Source organism: Molossus molossus, unplaced genomic scaffold (genome assembly GCF_014108415.1).
Source record: "Molossus molossus isolate mMolMol1 unplaced genomic scaffold, mMolMol1.p scaffold_m16_p_3, whole genome shotgun sequence".
NCBI classification, from domain to species: domain Eukaryota; kingdom Metazoa; phylum Chordata; class Mammalia; order Chiroptera; family Molossidae; genus Molossus; species Molossus molossus.
In genome coordinates this window covers 27,789,321-27,807,846 of record NW_023425366.1, presented here as the reverse complement: position 1 = coordinate 27,807,846, position 18,526 = coordinate 27,789,321, and the positions used below count along the sequence as shown (strand labels likewise).

Here is an 18,526-nt window from a genome sequence, read left to right as displayed (position 1 = left end):
GAAGGGCCCACTGGTACACACTGCGTCCCCAGGGGCACCAGATGAGAGAGCTTTTCATTCAAGGTATCACCTTCGGTCCTTTCTGTCCCCCCTGCAGGCACAAGGGAGTCATCTTCTTCTAGGTAATGTGAACAATGAGGAGGCAGTCTCAGAGGAGGCCGGGGTGGGGCCGCCCAGGAAAACAAAGCCTCAAACAGGCCGGTCTTGTTGGAGACACGGGGTCAGTGTGCAGTAAGGCGTGTGCTGCCCCTGCCCTGACGGCCGGGTGCCAGCTCATGGGCGCGGTCAGCAGGAAGGGGAGGCTGGGCCACAATGGATGCTCGTGGGAACGGCGTAGAACACACCTTGGAGGAGCTGCACCTCACTGACAGGGACCGGCGCGGCGTGTCACCGAGAAATGGACTGCGGTGCCCTTTCCCACTGCTCCCTTCTCTGACATGCCACTTGTTGCTTTCCTCCCTGTGGGCCGGGGCCCTCTGAGGCCTACAATCCTGAAGCTTTGGGACTAAAATGTTTTAAATACTAAGTATCTTCACCTTGAACTCTGCAGGGGCCTCCACCCCTGGGTGACATCTACTCGCCTCCTGGCCTCAAGGGCCCAGGCAGGTGGGGTGTGTCTGCAGGTCACTCAGTCGCCCTCCTGTCTTTCCAGCAGCCTCCACCCTAGTCTCCCCTAGACAAGGCTTATCTCAGGCAGCTGGGGACCAAGAAAACACCCTCAATGGATGTCGTCTGATGTCCAAGAGGAGATGGCCACTCCTGTGTGAGACAGTGACCATGTCCTCATCCAGGCCCTGCAGAAAGAGGGTGTCAGGAGGCAGGTCTCTAGGACAGAGTTTGGGGCTCACTCAGAGGGAGGGACAGGGGCCTCCCACCAAGGAGCCTGTGCAGGAAAAATCAGAAAGGAAGAAGGAAAACCCGGGGAGGGTTGTGTCACCGAGGGCAAGGGTGTGAGCAGAGGATGGAGCGGCTGCATCCAGCATGTGAGAGAACAGGAGACCCGGGTGCCCCTGGAGCTGGCGCAGAGACAGTGGGGACCCCCTCTGCGAGCTCTGGGGAGACAACATGGGAGGGGCAAAGACGCAAATCAAAGGAATCATCTAGGAAGAAAGTAGGGCCCCGTGCTCCTGCGGGAGGGGCAGGTGGCCTTGGCAGACAGCAGCAGGAGGGTGAGCGAGGGTGTTTGCAGGCAATTATCTCAAGAAGTTTGAACGCCAAGGAGAGAAAAATGTAGTCTGCCTGAGGATAAAGACATGATGTTTGTATTTTCTTCAATTTTTTAAAAGTTGGGAGCCTTAAATATACGTAAAGGTGTGAGCGGGGAGAGGCTGACACTGGAGAGGGAGAAACTGAGCAGAAAGGAGGGGAGCAGTGCTGGGGAACATGCACTGAGGTGCCACTCAAACCTGGGGTGAGTTCCTCGGGTCACGGGTGACACACGAGAGGGAGGGCCGGGCTGCTGCGCTCCTGCACATTCTGCTCACTTGTCAACGTGCCCTTCAGGGGGCCTTCCCTGACCACCTGTCGGCATCTCCCTCCCCCTCTTGCCTTTCCCTTGCTTTTTCTCCAAAGCACCTGTGACTCAGCTGGGATTGTCTGGGTGGGCCCGAAATACCATCACAAATGTCCTTGCACGCCGGCCGGTGTGGCTCAGTGGTTGAGCGTCGACCCACGCACCAAGAGGTTGCCGGTTTGATTCCAATCCGGGCACACACTCAGGTTGTAGGCCAAATCCCTAGTGAGGGGCGTGCAGGAGGTGGCCAATCTATGTTCTTTCTCATCGATGTTTCTGTCTCTCTCCTCTCCCTCTCTCTCTAAAATCAATAAAGAAAAAAAAATTAAGAAACAAAAAGCACACAAGTGTCCTTGCAAGATCAAGGCAAAGGAAGATTTGATGCAGACACAGAGCGGAGGAGTCAACGTGAGGACAGAGCCAGAGACCGGGGTCACCTGCCAAGGAATGCGAGCAGCCACCAGGAGCTGCAGGAAAGGAAGGGATTCTTCTCTAAAAGCCTCTGGACGGCGTGTGCCCCGCTGACACCTCAGTCTCGGCCCACTGAACGGAACTGACTTCCGGCCTCCAGAACCGGCAGGAGTACATTTCAGTTGTTCTAAGCCATTGGCTGTGAAATTTGTCACAGTGGCCACAGGAAACGAGCACGCTGCCCAAAGCCACAGCGCACGCTTACTGCCCGTCTTCTCCCCGCGGTTACACGTTCCTCACGACAAGGGCCTGTGGGGTCTGCCACTGTGGTGGTCCCAGAGCCTGGCACACCGTGGGGGCTCAAGCATGTGTAGAATGCTGCAGGAATAAATATGTATGTGTTCTTCTCTGGGGAGCTGTGCCCCTGAACAGAGAACCCCTCAGCATCATCAATCTCCTTGAAAGTGTCTGTTCCACAGCCAGGCTTTCGATCACTCGGGCAATGCACACGTGTGGCTTAAGCTCTGCTCACTGGCATGCCAGTATTTGGTTGGCGTGCACAGACCTATGGGACGTCTAAACCAGAAGCCTAATATACCATTTTCTCTCTTGCTGCGCTCACTGCAGCTTGTGGGGAATGGACATTCCTAATCAGCAGACGCTCTGGAGTGCATGCTGCCTGCCCCGGGATTGGAGGCTACCAACAGGAAGGGTGGTGGGACCTCCGAGAGCTTCCCACGCCTCAGGGAGAAAAACCTGCGCCTGTGTGTGTGCATGCGTGAGGTCCTCTGTGGAAGGGAGGAATAGCTGTATCAAGAGGCTGACTTTTTAACAAGGGTATTATATGTATATATAACTTGAAAAATTCATAAAGTTGTTCACTGGCATCCATTATACCATTCACAGACACAGCTGTCTTAGCCTCACTCGGAATCCCAGGTGTCTGGGAACAGCCGCCATGCCTGGCGCTATGTAAGCTATTAATCCTTTAAAAAGTCTTAACAGGCGACTATTCTTCTCATGCCCATGTGGCAGCTAGGGAAGCTGAGGCCAATAGCTCTAAGTGATCTTCCCAAAGCCACCCAGGTGGGGAGCGTTGGAGCGAGGACTTGAACCCAGGCCCTGCGGCTTCAAGGCCCACACCCATAAACACTGTGCCATGTGGCCCTGAACTCAAGCTTGGGCTAAATCCCTCTTTTTTGGCCCTCTCTTCCCAAGGGCAGTCGGGTGCACGAGGCCCCAGGGACATTCAGGGCACATGAACCCGTCCCCAGTTCAGAGGTGCTGGCTCCAGCGTGTGCACCGTGGCTCTCTAGAAACTTCTTTTTTTGTTTTGTTTTGTTTTGTTTTGTTTTTGGCTAGGGAGGATTTGAGACAGGCCCTTGGAAACCTCCTGGCACCTGATTAAAGGCGAGTAGGTCTTCTAGGCACTATTGTTGGCCACATGTGCTTTTTCTCAGCATCTCATCGTGGTTCTTGGGGCCTTGCCCTGGGCTCAGAAGGTCAAAAAAGACCCCCAAAATCACCTCATGGCACGGTTCATGGTGTTGGTTTCACGGTGCCTGAACAAGTAGGCCGTCTGACCCAGAGATGGAAATGTGGTCATAAACTCCCGAAGATAAAAATAAAAAATGTTTTCAGCAAAGACTGTGTGTCAGAGAGCTAGAAGCGGCCTGACTTTCCAGGTCACTCCCGTGGCCTGGCTGCAGGTGCAGGCGACTCGGAGCATGGGGGAGGAGAGCCAGGCGATGCCTCGGTGGGACCAGGGGCTTTGGGACTGTTTCCTTTTGTTCCTGGCTCTAATGGTTTCTGGCTTCATTGAACATCCAAAATGACCACTTAGCATGCTAATCGGGTGCTTTGTGTCACTCCACGTACTTCCTGACGCACAACAGTCCATTGGGTGTTTCTTGACACATTTTGAGATGATTTACAAAAACTATTTTGAGATGTTTGACTAGGGCTCTGCTGATTCCCCACCTGCCGAATTGATGTAAATCAATACGACATTGAGAGTTTCAGGCCCCCAGGACCATGCTCACGGTCAGAGTCCAACGCACCTGGGGGTGTGAGCAGGCGCCGAACCCGGAAACCGGGAGCCCCAGGCACCACAGCTGTGTCTGGTCCCAGCGTCTTGCCGTGGGTACTGTCAGGAGGGCCTGGGCGAGCATCTGAGGCCCGGTCCTACACAGTACTGTGCTCATTAGAAGGAAAATGCTCCCAGATGGGTTCTATCTTTCAGCTGAGACCAACAAAAATGATTTTAAAAAAAGCCACAGAAAGGCATACAGTACAATTCCTGGACGTCTGTGAGCTCATCCCCACCGAGTTACTTTGCCATTATTGTGGCACAGCAGTTTGTGACTTCCCGCTACCAGACTGTTCCCTGAGAATTAGGGACGTGTTTTGGCTTCTCAGAATTAAGTGACAGTGGGTTCGGCAAGGGCCTGGCTGTGGTACCTGGCATTATCGGACGGATGGAAAGCAGACTGAAACCAAAAAGCAAAGTAACTTAAGTCTAGCACAGGTACTTCCAGCGGATGCTGTGACGCCCATTACGCCACTTCCCCAAGCTGCTGGCGAAGAGGCAGTTCAGCACGTACACGCAGGGACCACGTACACGCAGGGACCACATATACGCAGGCACCACATGGAAACAGTTCTAAGGAAACCTTCTCCTCAGATCATCCCGTGGAGGATATGGGATAAAACAACAGAAGTGTCTTACAGATCACTAAATGGAGAATTTAAAAATAAGTCAACTGAATAGTTACATCTGGTTAATCAATCCATGTGACCGTGAATGACAAGAAGACCCCTTTCTCTCAGAAGCACCAGTGTGTGAGTTTGCTAAGGCTGCTATGACAACACACCACAGCCAGTGGTTCAGAACAACAGCAGAAGGCAGTATCGTCTCAAAGCTGCGGGGTGTCGGCGGGGCCACACTCCCTCCGCAGGGCCAGGGAAGGGTCTGTCCCAGGCATCTCCTGCTTCGGGCAGAGTAACTCCAATCTTCACATGGCGTTTTGTGTGCCCGCCTGAGTCCAAGTGTCCTTTCTCAGAAGAACACCCATCATATTGGGTGAGGGGCCCACCTCACCCACCAGGACCTCACCTTAACCCTATTTTCAAACAAGGCCACATTCTGAGGTACTTGGAGTTAGGACATCAACACACTTCTTGTGGACACAATTCAACCCATAAAAATCAGAACAGAAGATTCAGGTTTGAGTGTAAATTCACACTTTCCCTTTTTACAACCCACTGACATCAAAAAGCAAAGTTCAGAAAGATCCAGAGTAAAAACCTATTTTAACTTAAAAAAAAAAAAAAAGAATAGAACCAGATCCTTAAGTAGTAACAGCCACTGGCCTCAGACTTTGCATCCTATTGTGGGAAGCACTGTAGCTTGATGGCATAACTGCAGGTTCCTGTCTCTCTGCCCAAGTGACGGCAACACACACACCACCACCCGCACCAGCACCACCACCACCACCACCACCACCACCACCAGCACCACCACCAGCGCCAGCACCACCACCACCATCACTACCACCAGCACCAGCACCACCAGCACCACCAGCACCACCACCACCATCACTACCACCAGCACCACCACCAGCGCCAGCACCACCACCACCATTACTACCATCAGCACCAGCACCACCAGCACCAGCACCATCATCACTACCACCAGCACCAGCACCAGCACCACCAGCACCGGCACCACCAGCACCAGCACTGACATCACCAGCACCACCACCAGCACCACCAAGCAGCCCCATTTGCTGAAGCTGAGGGAGGCCAGTGGGATACTGGAGATGCTGGCAGAGTCCCATGACCTTGGCATAACCCGAGTCTGAGGGCATGAAGCCACCTCCAAAGAAGCCTGATGAGACTCCCACTCCACACCTGCCCTCTTGAACAGGACAATTCACCAAAAATCAACCTATGGAAGAATCCATTTGGATAACTAGCAATTTGTCAAATTTACTGATACCTTAAAAACTTGTCTCTTTTTACCTCTTCCAAAGTTTACAGTACTGGGTACTGCTGGAAGGGCTGGCAGGGACCTGGGCTGCGAGGCTCCAGGGTGTGGGGGCCTCCCATTCTCCCATCTGTCTGCACCCACCCCTGCCATTCTGCCCCATGTCCCTCTGACTCTCGGCCTCCCCCTCCTTCTCCTTCCCATCATCTCCCCCTTCTCCTTCGGACTTGCTCTCCCCTCCGTCTCCCTGACGTCCAGTCTCACCCTTTCCCCTGACCCTTATCTTCCCCTCCTGACTTTCTGGGTTCAGCACCCAAGGGGGCTGGGTATGGCTGTGTAAGTTGTTCTGCACAGAAGTACCCTGCTGGCTCTGCCTGCCAACATCCATCAAGACGCCATTTCTTCTCTGTAAAACAGGGCTCGGGCGCCGCGTCGGCACAAGCCTGTGGATTCTTCTCCACAGAGGGCCGCCCTCTCTTGGCAACAGCTCTCCAAAACTAGAGCAGCAGTTAAAACACCAAGTGTCCTTGACATGTCCATTTGTTGCCATTGTGAAGTCAACATAGAAACTGGCCAACTAAATCATCCAAAGCTGTTAAACTTTCTCCGTTCAACATGCTTTGCTATGAACTTTAGAAAGTGTTTTAGAAAAACATGTTTGGGGTAAGTTGGCAAGCTTGGTAAATTGAGCAAGCCGATCTCTGGCGAGTCTGGTGAAATCCGCAGCAGGCTCCTCGCTCCCCAGACTGGCCCTGCCTCAGGGGCAGAGAGGTCCACTTTGTCCTGAGGAAGCGTCTTCCCCACCAAAAGGGCTGTGGAGGGGACACAGCCCACCCTGACTCGTGGGTTCTATTTTGCCTCCACATCTGGAGTCCAGGAAGAAATCTACGAGAGGCCGAGTCTCGGTAGAACCGTCACCAATTCCTCTCTCCCAGAGGAAGGAGTGCTGTGCCTGACCTCTCATGGCGAGCTCATTGCCACCTCCCGCCGTCCGTGGTCATCAGTTATCTACTAGAGTCGCGTGGCTTTCCGAGACACACTGAGGATCACTGCGCTTTACGTAAGTCACATAAGCTGTGTACGCGATGCTGTGTACGCGATGGAGACCATTGCTCTACCAGAAGGTTCAGGGCAAAACTGGCCATTTGCTTCTGATCCCAAAATCAGCTACAGCCCAGGTCTTTGCGGTCCTGCCTCCTGATCGCGATGGTCAGCAAGGTCTCCTCTGTGCGGCGGCCACACCGAAACTTCCCCATGGCAGCGTGCCATCTGAAGCTGTCCTTCCAAATCCACTTAATCTGTGTATACTTCCAGCTGTGTGTTCCTTCACCCCGAACGGCAGCTTGTCAGTCTGCAGTCGCCTTGCTAAGCCCTGATTTGCATGACATCCCCTTCTTTGTTGCTGTTGGGGGATTCATTTTCACCTGACAGTTCTCCCATTTTGAAGCTGGCCTTTGCCCTCGCTGTGCCCGAGCCCCCACCACGAGGTGGTCTGCCATCAGCCGCCCAGCCTTCCCAGAGGCTGCCGGCAGCAGTGGGAACAAGCTGCTGATGGGAAATCCTACCTTTCTACTCCGCACCCCTCAATCCGCCTCCCCTTCCAACTGGGGAGAAGACATTTCCTGCTTTTCTTAAAGCCACGTGGTTCAGAAGAACTCCTGGATGAGAAAGAGGATGAGGGAAGAACCCCGTTTTGGAGTAGGACCCACAGCCTGCCTTCAAGAGAGAAATCTGTAATGGGGAATAAACATGCACTGCAGCCTGTGACACCCCCGCATTTCCACAGGCAGAGGGAGAGCTGAGCCCACCGCGCCAGGGCCTAAGAGTGGGAAGGCGGCGTGCTGTTCTGGCCGGACGCACCCCGAGTGTCCGCACGACGCACGGGGTCAGCCCTTCCGCAGCCCAGGCTGCAGAGCCGACGGTGCGGGAGCCCAGGAGACGCACAGAAAGCTGTGGACCCTTCAGAAAGCACGTCCTCAGTACGAAAGTCTGTCCCCTGGAGTAAACGCTCCGGAGTGTTTTCTGACCTCTGCTCATTCATTTCCTGACACTAAAATGTTTTAAAAAAAAAAAAAAAAAAATAGACTCAAGAATACAGAACCTCTTAAAATCTTTAAAAAGAGGATACAAATGGAGTATAAATAAGGAAACTGTCGCCCACCAGGGGGATGCCATCAGCGCCCTTCTGATCCTTATCTCACAGCTACGTATTGACGGACTCACGCGGCTGCTGACTGGTTACTGTGTGTGCACCTTCTACGCAGGGCCCTGGAGACGAAAGTGACTAAGTCACAGACCCTGCTTGGGAAGTTCCCAGCCTCGGAGGAGCCATAGATGTAAAGAATAAATATGGTAAGTGCCACAAAAAGGTATGTACAGCCAGTCCAGTGTGGCTCAGTGGTTGAGCATTGACCCATGCACCAAGAGGTCGCTGGTTCGATTCCCGGTCAGGGCACATGCCCAGGTTGTGGGCCTGATCCTCAGTGGGGGGCATGCAGGAGGTGGCCAATCAATATTTTCTCTCATCGATGTTTCTTTCTCTCTCCTCAATGTTTCTATCTCTCTCTCCCTTCCTCCCTCTCTCTAACATCAATAAAGAAAAAATTTATTTAGAAAAAGGTACGGCCCTGGCTGGTTTGGCTCAGCGGTTAGAGCGTTGGCCTGCGGTCCAGAGAGACCCAGGTTTGGTTCCCGCTAAGGGCATGTATCTCAGTTGCAGTTTGTCCCTGGCCCTGGTTGGGTCGTGTGGGTGGCAGCCACTCGATGTGTACCTTTCATGTCGATGTTTCTCTCTCTCTCTTCCTCTCTCTCCCTCCCACTCTATGTGAACAAAAAATGAAAAAATGTCCTCGGATGAGGATGAAAAAAAAAGGTACGTTTACATTACAGTGACAGCTTAAGATTTAATTTGGAAAAAAAATAGCTCTCACATTTTTTTATGCATCTTTTAACCCATAATCCCTTTAGCCAAGGTGTTTGATCATTATAAGGATAATGTATGGGAGACACGTCACAAGCTGCGAGTTCATCTCCTACTGCTTCCAGTGTTGACAAAACCTCCGTTTCAGGCAGGGCGGCAGGTGCTGGAGCAGAGCCTCTGGCCCCGCATCTTTCCTGCTCGCTGACCAGAGCGCACCGCAGAGGAAGGGGCCCCGGAGAACCAGCCTGCAAGGCTGGTCCACGGGCAAGTCGCTCATGCTCTCTGAGTCATTTCCTTTCCTAAAATAGGATGGGTCTTGACTAGCTCATCTCCAAGTTCCTTTCCCACTGAGGATTCTGGGTCTCTATTTTCATGGTGGAAATCTCCCTCAGATACTTCTAGTTACGGATGGTAGCATTAGAATAACTAAAGTAATAAAACCTCTACGTGGGAAACCAAAACATTTTTCTAGATCTTAGGTGGTGATCGTTTCAAAATCAACTTGTACTTGTTTTGGAAGCACAGATCATTGCCCGTGAGCTGAAGGACAGATGGAACATCCTTTAACCCAATCTGGCCAAGTTCCCCACTGAACTCAACTGCAGCGGTGGGAAGGTGATTACACGAAGGGAACGGAGGCAGAGCGGGTCAGGCTCTGGGCTGCTGAGCCAGCAACGACCCAGAGTGTCCAGCTCGCTACACGAATGAGGTCCAAGTCACAGACCTGGCATCCCCATCAGCTCTACCTTCGACTTTCCATCATTTAACACGGTCTCCAAACGCTGAGGTCTGTGCCTGGCACAGAAAATGTCTCTGTTTTTCCTAAAATACTCTTAAAAAGACTCAAGGTTGTTCAGTGTTTTGCTAATATTTTAGGGGATTGTGGAAAAATGTGCACACCACAGAGAGAAATAATGCAAACGGCGAGCCAGGTTGCACGGGTGACCTGTTCTGACTCAACAGGCATGCTACCAGCAATCCCTCTGGTCAGGGGCCACTGGAACATATTTCCAGCACCCCCCCCCACCCCCCAGTTTCATAGAGACAGACAGGTGGGAGGGGCTGGGTTGGAGTGATGGGCAGCTGAGGACACAAGATCATCGGCTCTCAGTGGCACTCAGTGATGGGCTAGTTGTCCTGTGTTGCCCTTGTTACCTATAATCTATTCAGGTGTTGGATCAAATACATCCAATATTAAGCTGTGGACTTTGAAAAAAAACCCATTAAAAGTTTAAAACATATGCAGGGCTTGATTTTAAAGGACCACTGCCAGGACTCATCATGCTAAATAGTTCTTGTGATGATGGTAAGAAGGGCTACTGTTACTGCATCCCTGTCACCAGCAGAACCCAATACCTCTTGCTGCCATAGGTCCCGTTATCCGTCACTTAGATGAGAACTGCACACACGGGCATTTCGGCAGGACACTCATACTGCACTAGCTAAACGAAGAATTTCTACAGGGCTTAACAGGAAACGTGGACCACCACCACAATCAAGGAAAAGCGAACAGAGTCCGATAGACGCGTACTTCTTTTCCTCCTCTTCTCGTCTCCATCCAAAGGGCACAGTCGACAGCGCAAGCTGCTGTGCTAACGGTATGTCTTTTTTTGCTGCCTTTGGTAAGTGCTATCAATAGCCTTAGATTACATACCGTATGCTTTGGATTACAGCGAGCGTATTTTCCCCATGTTTTTGAACATTTTCTTCTATGTCTGAATTGCCAAGGGGGCTGATACAGGAAGGACGTGCGCTGTTTATTTAAGGCTGTGCCGTCAGTGACAGGCCCTGCCGGGGCGCGGAGTGACGCACACCCCTTCACAGCCGCATCTGACGGCACAGAGCTGGGGATGCCGTAGGTGCTCCATCAGTACGTGACCAATAAGTAAGCAGGATACATCAGCATCGACGTAATCAGGAAAGGAACTTTAACCGGGGAAATCAAAGCATCACCAATTATGTTTGGAAAAGGGGCAGAGAGGGTAACACGGTTGACTCTGGATGTTCAAAAATGGACTGGAAATTATTCCGCAAGACAAGAGTATGATTAAAATTAGAGGTAAAGTTTGCCTCTCTTCAATATGCACGAAGTCCCAAGAAACACCAACACCCTTTGTTCCTGGATTCAAGGACTTCCTCAAATAACAATCGTTCATATTTTGGGATGAAAAGGTTCTGAAGAGACTGTTAATGAATCTAGCATAACATCACATTATGGAATACATGACATCTCCTTTTAATATAACCATCTCTCCTTTTCCAAAAACAAAGCGGGGGGGGGTCTCTCCTTACCGTCAGTGACAAGGCCATGCACACGAACGTGAACTTCTTGATGTGGGCCGCCGTGACCGTGCTGCTGGTGCTCACCAGCTTATTGCTGGGGTTATTCTGGGGGGAAGAAAGGAGCAATGGTGACCGGGTCTGTGGCTGACCACACGTGCATCCCAAAGAGCACCTCGTCTGTGCTTTATTGGATGTGTCTAAAGCACAGATTTCAAGTGACAGCTTGGAAGATGCTGTCACTTTGAGTCTCTCTCTCTCTGACAGCTGTCAGGTTTCGGGACGTGACCAGTAACCAGAGGGAGTTCCAGAATGAACACAGGGCAGTGTCTCCTGAATCAGTCCCCCTCCCTTTGGTGCTGGGCACCCACCCAGCTAGCCCAGGGCCTCGGCCCTGTGTGTCCCCTCCTGGCCACTGTGGGCATCTCCCTGAATGCCCTGGCCCTTCTCAGTGACCTTTGGGCCCTTCCTCCCCACCAAACAGACTATTAGTTGGACTGGGCATTCAAGGCTTTGCTTGCCCTAACCCAGACCCACTTTCCGGCCATGAGTTTTCAACCTGAACCCCAAAGGGAACCTCTTGCTCTTCCCCTAACACACCAGGTGCGTCCAGGTTTCTGTCCTTTTGTTCCTCCTCCCCCACCGCTGGATCTTCTGGGGTCAAGAAACACCCTTCATTCAAGGCCCATCATCTTCACCGCCCATCGTTTCTTAAAGCCTCTCTGATCTACTCCCTCCAGACTGCCTCTGGCCCCCTTCCCCAAGTCAGGTTCGGTGCGCTGGCCCGTACTCAGGGGCTCATGTCAGAGCCCTGTGGGGAGTGGGCTCGCTCTCCGAAATCGAGGACCGTGTGTTCACCCATCTCTTTAGCTCCTGCACCTCAGCACAATCTTTCCTGAGTCCCAAAAGTGCTCAAAAGCCTTTGTTGAAGGAATTTTAAGCAAATGACGCAGATGGCTCAGATGCTTCCTTACACAGCCCGACGCCGAGCCTTGCCAAGGCCCTAGTGCCACTGCTGAGCGTGAACATGACCCAGGCCACACGAGCGCCTGGCCCCACGGTGAAATCCAGCAGAGAACAGTTCCTGCCTCGTTACGGATCCCATTGGTGCCAGAGCAGACCAACGGAAACATACTCCCGCATCCAGCCGATGAAAGACATGCACGCAGAGATATTGCAGGTTCCACTGGGAGGAGAACTACTGATGTTGCCCTGACTGCAGAGGCTAAGGTAATCTCTCCACCCCTCCCCCTGGCACATGCCACCAGCACAAATGCTGGCTGAGGCGACGTTTTCTTGTTTCCGATCTCTAGAGCACACCTGCTTTTCTGAAGGAGAGATTGCTGCCATGGCAAAGGGCAAATCACAGTGAGCAGGACACCTGTGCATCTGCACTCACCCCAGGGATCTGTGGGGGTGGAACCCTGGTGGGCCGAGTGAGAAGCAGCCACACGAGAGAGAATGGCACACATCGCCATGGTGACAGGAACATGCCTCAGCTCCTTCAAGTGCACTTTTATTTTTAACCTAGCAAGTATTTCTGCAAGTACATATCACTAGACTGGCATCTATGTTTTGTATTGTTTGCCCAATCTGCTCAGCAACCTGCTCTTTCGCAGATGACAACTGAACATTAGAGAGAATTTGTACAAGCGGAAAACTCTCCCAGTTCAATATGGAGCGAGAACCATCAGAAGTTATGTGAGAAATTTTATTTTTTTTATTTTTTTTATTTTTTTTTTTTTATCCTCACCCGAGGACATTTTTCCATTTTTTGTACAGATAGAGTGGGAGGAAGAGAGAGGAAGGGAGAGAGAGAGAGAAACATCGACGTGAAGGGACACATCGAGTGGCTGCCACCCGCACGACCAACCAGGGCCGGGGACAAACTGCAACCGAGGTACGTGCCCTTAGCGGGAACCGAACCCGGGTCTCTCCGGACCACAGGCTGATGCTCTAACCGCTGAGCCAAACTGGCCAGGGCAATGTGAGAAATTTTAAATCTCGCATTCTGCAACCCACAGAGAGGCTAAGGATTTCAACGGTCAGAGGGGCACATTCTGGAAGTCCACACAGAGGTGTCTAAGATTTGGGTGAAGAGGCGCATTCACACCCACGGCGGGGCAGCTCGGTGGAATGCCTGGGACAATGGGTGAGGCACGGAACGGGTTCTGAGTAAGTAACTCCAGTTTCCGGCTAGAGGTACGCTCATTAAAGGGTTTCCCATAACGCCCCGCCCTCTGTGATCATGAGTGAAACCATGCTTTCCTTGGATGCTCCTAGAAAAACTGTACAGTGTATTGTTAAGTTTTATTATTTCAAGGGAGTCAAAAACAATTTCAGATGAGACTTTCATGGCCAGGGGGACCTAGCATTCAGTACCTGCTCTTCTCATTGAGTTTTACTATACAATCGTGTTCTCCGAGAGCTGGAAATTTAGCAAGAAGACTTAGATCCATTTTGGTTTTCTAGGATTTACTTGTATATACATGTTCCTTGCAATGAGGACAATGATTTCTATCGGGAGATTGGATGAAACCCACTCAAACACAAACTGTCCGCTTTCTCCTGCAAGTGACTCATGCCTCATGCCTCTGAAATCCCCTCTCAAAGGCCTGGGAAGCAGAACTCAAATGCATTTTAAGAGACGCTCTGCATCCTGACATTTCGAAGAATGTCTACAGTAGGTGGGGGGAGGACGGGGGCGTCCAACTGTGGTCAGCTGGGGAAGCTCCGCACACAGGAAAGAGCTCTGGGCAACACCTCCACCCTGCTCAGGCGGTGGTGCAGTCCCAGGGGCGTTTGAGGTGGGCTGCTATTCATGGGTGAGGACGGGCCTGGGAATAGAGGCAGGTGGTCTGCTGAGGACCCCTGGGGCAGGAGCTTCCTCTTCTTGCCTCCCAAGGTTCTTTCTGGGATAAGATAAATCGATATTGGTGATTACTTCATAAGGTATACAAATGCCTAATCACTGTAGTGTACACCTGAAACTGATAATATGGTATGTCAACTGTAATTAAAAAATAAATTTAAAATGAGATAAAGTGACATTGGCAATGGCTCTGAGCTAGTTCTAGAGAAATGCAAGGCCAAAGAGTTGCTATTAAGAATCTCAGGGCAGGTTGTGTGCTTCTTACCTATATATATTTTTTGTTTGTTTGTTTTTATTCCTCACTTGAGGACATTTCTCTACTTTTCATCAGATACAGTGGGAGGGAGGGAGGGAGAGAGACAGGGAGAAACATTGATGTGATAGAGCCACATCGACTGGTTGCCTCCCGCACGACCTGACCAAGGCTGGGGATGAAATGCAACTAAGGTACACACCTTTGACTGGAATCAAACCCACGACCCTTTGGTCTGCGGGCCAATGCTCTAACCGCTGAGCCAAACCGGCCAGGGATTTACCTATATTTTTATTTTAGAACATTGCACACTTTCTTTTTTGGGGTCTGTGTTGCTAAACATTTGTTTTAGGATAAGAGGCTACCAGTTTTAGGTTCAGATAATTACGCTTAGTGAAATAGACATTTAGAGGATAGTCCTGACCCAGCAAAGGCTACCTGTCCACAGGGCTGTGTGCCTTCCTGGGCTGTGTCGGCAGCAGGAGGACAGAGCTGCTGTCCACAGTGGCTTTCCGCTGCAGTGAGCCTGCTGCACCCAGCCCAACGTGGACGCAAGCCTGCCGCACAGACACCTGCAGCGTGCATGGGCCCCGCACCCCGAAAGACTTCCGCGCGCTTGCGAGCTCGTGCACACACTCCTACCTTCACATCTGCTAAGAAGTCAGTATTAGTTTAACTTAAAGAAAACAAAAAACAAAAAATGCAGAAACAAAATCCAATGTATTCATTTTTTTGAGAGTATATTTTCCATTTTGCAAATCAATGCTTTCTAATAAGATTAACCTGAATGTCAACATCAGTTTGGGGAGGCATTACAGGCTCAGCATCAAGGTAAGCTTAAATTTGCCTCTGTCATTTTCTGAGAGAATATCCCACGGTTACCTTCACCATCCCCGACATCACATTCACTGTCCCAAGGGGGTGCGACAAGGAAACATCAATGCTCCTTACTGGAGATCCCCGTCTATCAAACACTAATTTCAAAGAGTGTGCTTCAGACACCACGCCGCACAGGCTCTCACCTTGTCAAAAGCAGGGTAGACAGCACGGATTTCCGTCAACCAACCATATGGCATGTGGCCCACAGGGTACGTGGCTGTCAAAATTGCCACTGCCTACAAGAGAAGAGCCAGGGAGTTAGCATTGGCATTCGCAGAGGCATCTCCTGGAGCTGCCATTTGCCACGTGGCGGAGCAAGCTGTCTCAGGTGTGACCACCGCTGCCGAGTCACTCCACAACGGGTGACAAGCGTCGGCCAGACACAGGACAGCCTGGGAGGGGGAGGAAGGGCAGGTGCTCCACTGTGTCCCCGCGTGGCATGCGCGGGCCCTGGGAGAGCCCGAGACCAGGAATACGGGACTAGGTTTCCACAATCCAACGGTAAACAGGCCCAGGTGCAGATCGCTGGCTCGAGAAGCCAAAACGTCAGCCCAGGTCCAGACTCCAGAATCTTTGCTCCTTCCACAGAACCAAATCAAAGCCTCTGGTCCCGCCCAGTTCTTGAGTCTCCCAGTGTGAGTCTGAGCCCTCTCTGCTCTCTGGACAGTCTGCTCAGGATCCTCCTCCGTGCCCCCAGCCCGTCCCTCAGGGTGACGGATGGTACGCGTTTGTCCACGGCTCTATGTACTCTCTCCTTCTGACTCAACTCACTTCCAATCTGTTCAGGCAGCATAGCCCAATTTTTATTTTTCATTTAAGAAAACTTAACAACTATTTCTTATAGGAAGCCAAACATGTTCTATGAAAGTCGGTTTCCTTCTTTCTGTGAATGACAAGGAAGGAGAAGAAAACAAAGCGTCTGACCCCACATGTTGCAGTGTCCAGCTCTCCCGCCAGGTAGCAGCGGAGGAGCACTTCGTGGAGTCTGAGGAACACAACGGCCCTTCCAGGAACATGAGGCGTTCCCGGCAGCGTGCTGTGGGCACTGGCAGGGGAGAAAGAGCGCTGGAAGAGGTGAGCCTGGTTTCAAACCTCCTCTTCCTCACCTGCTGGCCGTGTGCAGCGTGCACCTGCCGGGCACCCCTGTCCGTTCCTCCAGCAGACCCGGGAGACTCACAACACCCTTCACAGCACAGGGCTGTGAGGAGTCAGACAAAGGTACATGAATGCCGACGCCCACATAGATGATCCGCAAACACCCGATCTGTACCCCGCGTGCTGTGCCTCCGTGCCCTCGAGGTCAGCTGAGAAACGGCTCTAACATAGACGCTGCCTCGTTTATTTTAAGGGGAAGATGGGATCCCGGCACACAGGTGATGGGGGCGCATACTTTTTACTGGGCAATTGAGACTGCGGCATTTAAGTAAAACTGCTGCTGTGTTCCAGAAGCCACCCAAGATGATATGATTCAAAACACAGAATCCAGGAACACACTGAGGCAAGAGAAAGCATTCTGCTTGTGACTTATGTGCTCCTCTTTCCAAGCCAACATGGGCTGCTTCCCAGGACATGGAAACTGGCAGGAACCCCCAGGCTGGCGATGCGCTGACCGGGCAGTCAGGGCTGTGTGTACACGGGAGGCCCACGGAGCAGCCGCGGCCCCGTGAAGCAGAGGCAGGATCCGTCTCCAGAGGGCGGCGGCGGAGGAAACAAACGAAGTCATGCTATTTGTTCATGCCGTGCTTGAAAGGTGGAGAAAGTGATCCAACTCTTTCTTTGGAGTAGCTGCCAGTCTCCAGGTAAATTTCCTGAGTTGTGGGTGAGCTCCTCATTCGGAGGAGGGCAGACTGCCGAGGAGCGACAAAGCCAGGATGGGTCGGCTGGTAGGTGCAGGAGGGCAGAGAAACACAGGCGAAGCAGGTGGGTCCGACGGAAGCCTCGGCCCGAATCCCTCCGGGTATCTTCACTTCTGCAGATGCCTGGCCTCCTCCACTGTCCCCCGTGACTGCAGTGAAGGGGCGTCATGCTCACTCCACGGAGAAAGGGCAAGGCCACTGGGCCTGAGTCGGAAACTCTGGGTTCTCACACTGGCCCAGCTTCCTGCCGGTTCTGTGTCCTGAACCTGGTGTCCTGGCCTCAGTTTCCTCACATGGTCATGGAGAAGGACGGATGAGATGTTTTCTTTTGTACTCATAAAGATATAAAATTACTTGATTATAAATCACTGAATGAGATCCTCCTGGCTTCCTAGTGCGAATGTGTCATATAATTTAGTCTCGCAGAATTACTGTAGCTCCCAAGATGAACTGGAAACAAATCTGCAACCGGCCTCCCCACCCCCCTTCGTTGCAAGGCGACCAGTGCCCACATCCCCAGGAATTGCCTACCTCCGTAGCCGCAGAACTGCCACCAAGGTCCCGGGAAACGAAGAGGTTGACGATAGGCCGGCTGATTCTCTGTGTAGCCAGGATGAGAGCCAACGGCCACCAGAAGCTCAGCATCTTTCGTATTGTTGCGTCTCCCTGCATCCAGACACGCGGGCATGGAAGAAGCCAGACAGAGAAAGATAGGAACCGTATGATTTCACTCATATGTGGAATTTAAGGAACAAACTGAACTAACAAGCACAGTGGGAACAGACCCATAGGTAGAGAGCGCGCACACAGCTCTGCTGGGGAGGTGGTGCTGGGGGCGGTGTGAAGGGATCGAGCGGAAGAGAGAGGGGACTCGTGGACATGGACAGGTGTGGTGATTGTGGGGGAGGGGAGGGGGAGGTGAAAGAGGGCATAAAGGGGATATATGGTGATGGAAAAAATAAATAAATAAATAAATAAAAATCTAACAAATAGAAATGAAGGCAAAAGTTCACTAGACCCTGGACGCAGAACAGGAAAGACCAATTCAGAGTCAAAGCCTTTCTTTTTGATGTCAATGGTGAGTCAGTTCACCATACCTAAAAATAATATACGGAAAAGCCTCTGTAGACAAGCCAAGTGGAATTAAAATATAATGTACAATGAAAATAAAATGAACTCAGACAGTTGGCAAGCTACCGTAAAATCAAAACACACATTTAGCCTTGAGGGCTCCAAACCGCTATTTTCCAAACAGGGCAGCTCTAACCCAGGCAGAAACCAACTGCATGGCCCGAGAAATAAACCGGAAATTAGTTTTTGTTTAGATCATCAAGCCGACTGGCTGGAAGCCATGTCAGTAAGAGGTAACTTTTTTTTGTCTGTTTTTTAAAAGTTGAATTTATTGGGGTTAGATTGGGCAATTAAATTATGTAAGTTTCAAGTGTACCATTCTGCAAGACATCATCTGCACATTGTATTGTGTGCTCACTGTCCAAAGTCCAGTCTCCTCTGTCACCATTTAGCGCCTTTTACCCTCTTCCACCTGCCCCTACC

The 18,526-nt window shown here is 51.5% G+C and overlaps 1 protein-coding gene across 3 annotated transcripts in view; it reads right to left on the bottom strand.

Annotated features, from left to right (window-relative positions):
* ANKH (ANKH inorganic pyrophosphate transport regulator) overlaps positions 1 to 18,526 on the bottom strand; it is a 120,780-nt gene that overhangs the window by 11,506 nt on the left and 90,748 nt on the right. For all 3 annotated transcript variants that reach the window (XM_036278680.1, XM_036278677.1, XM_036278679.1), the window contains 3 exons: positions 17,504 to 17,638; positions 15,260 to 15,352; positions 11,125 to 11,220 (listed from right to left, as the gene is read on the bottom strand). In XM_036278680.1, the coding sequence (XP_036134573.1) occupies positions 11,125 to 11,220; positions 15,260 to 15,352; positions 17,504 to 17,638 (324 nt within the window). The remainder of the gene's footprint in view (positions 1 to 11,124; positions 11,221 to 15,259; positions 15,353 to 17,503; positions 17,639 to 18,526) is intronic.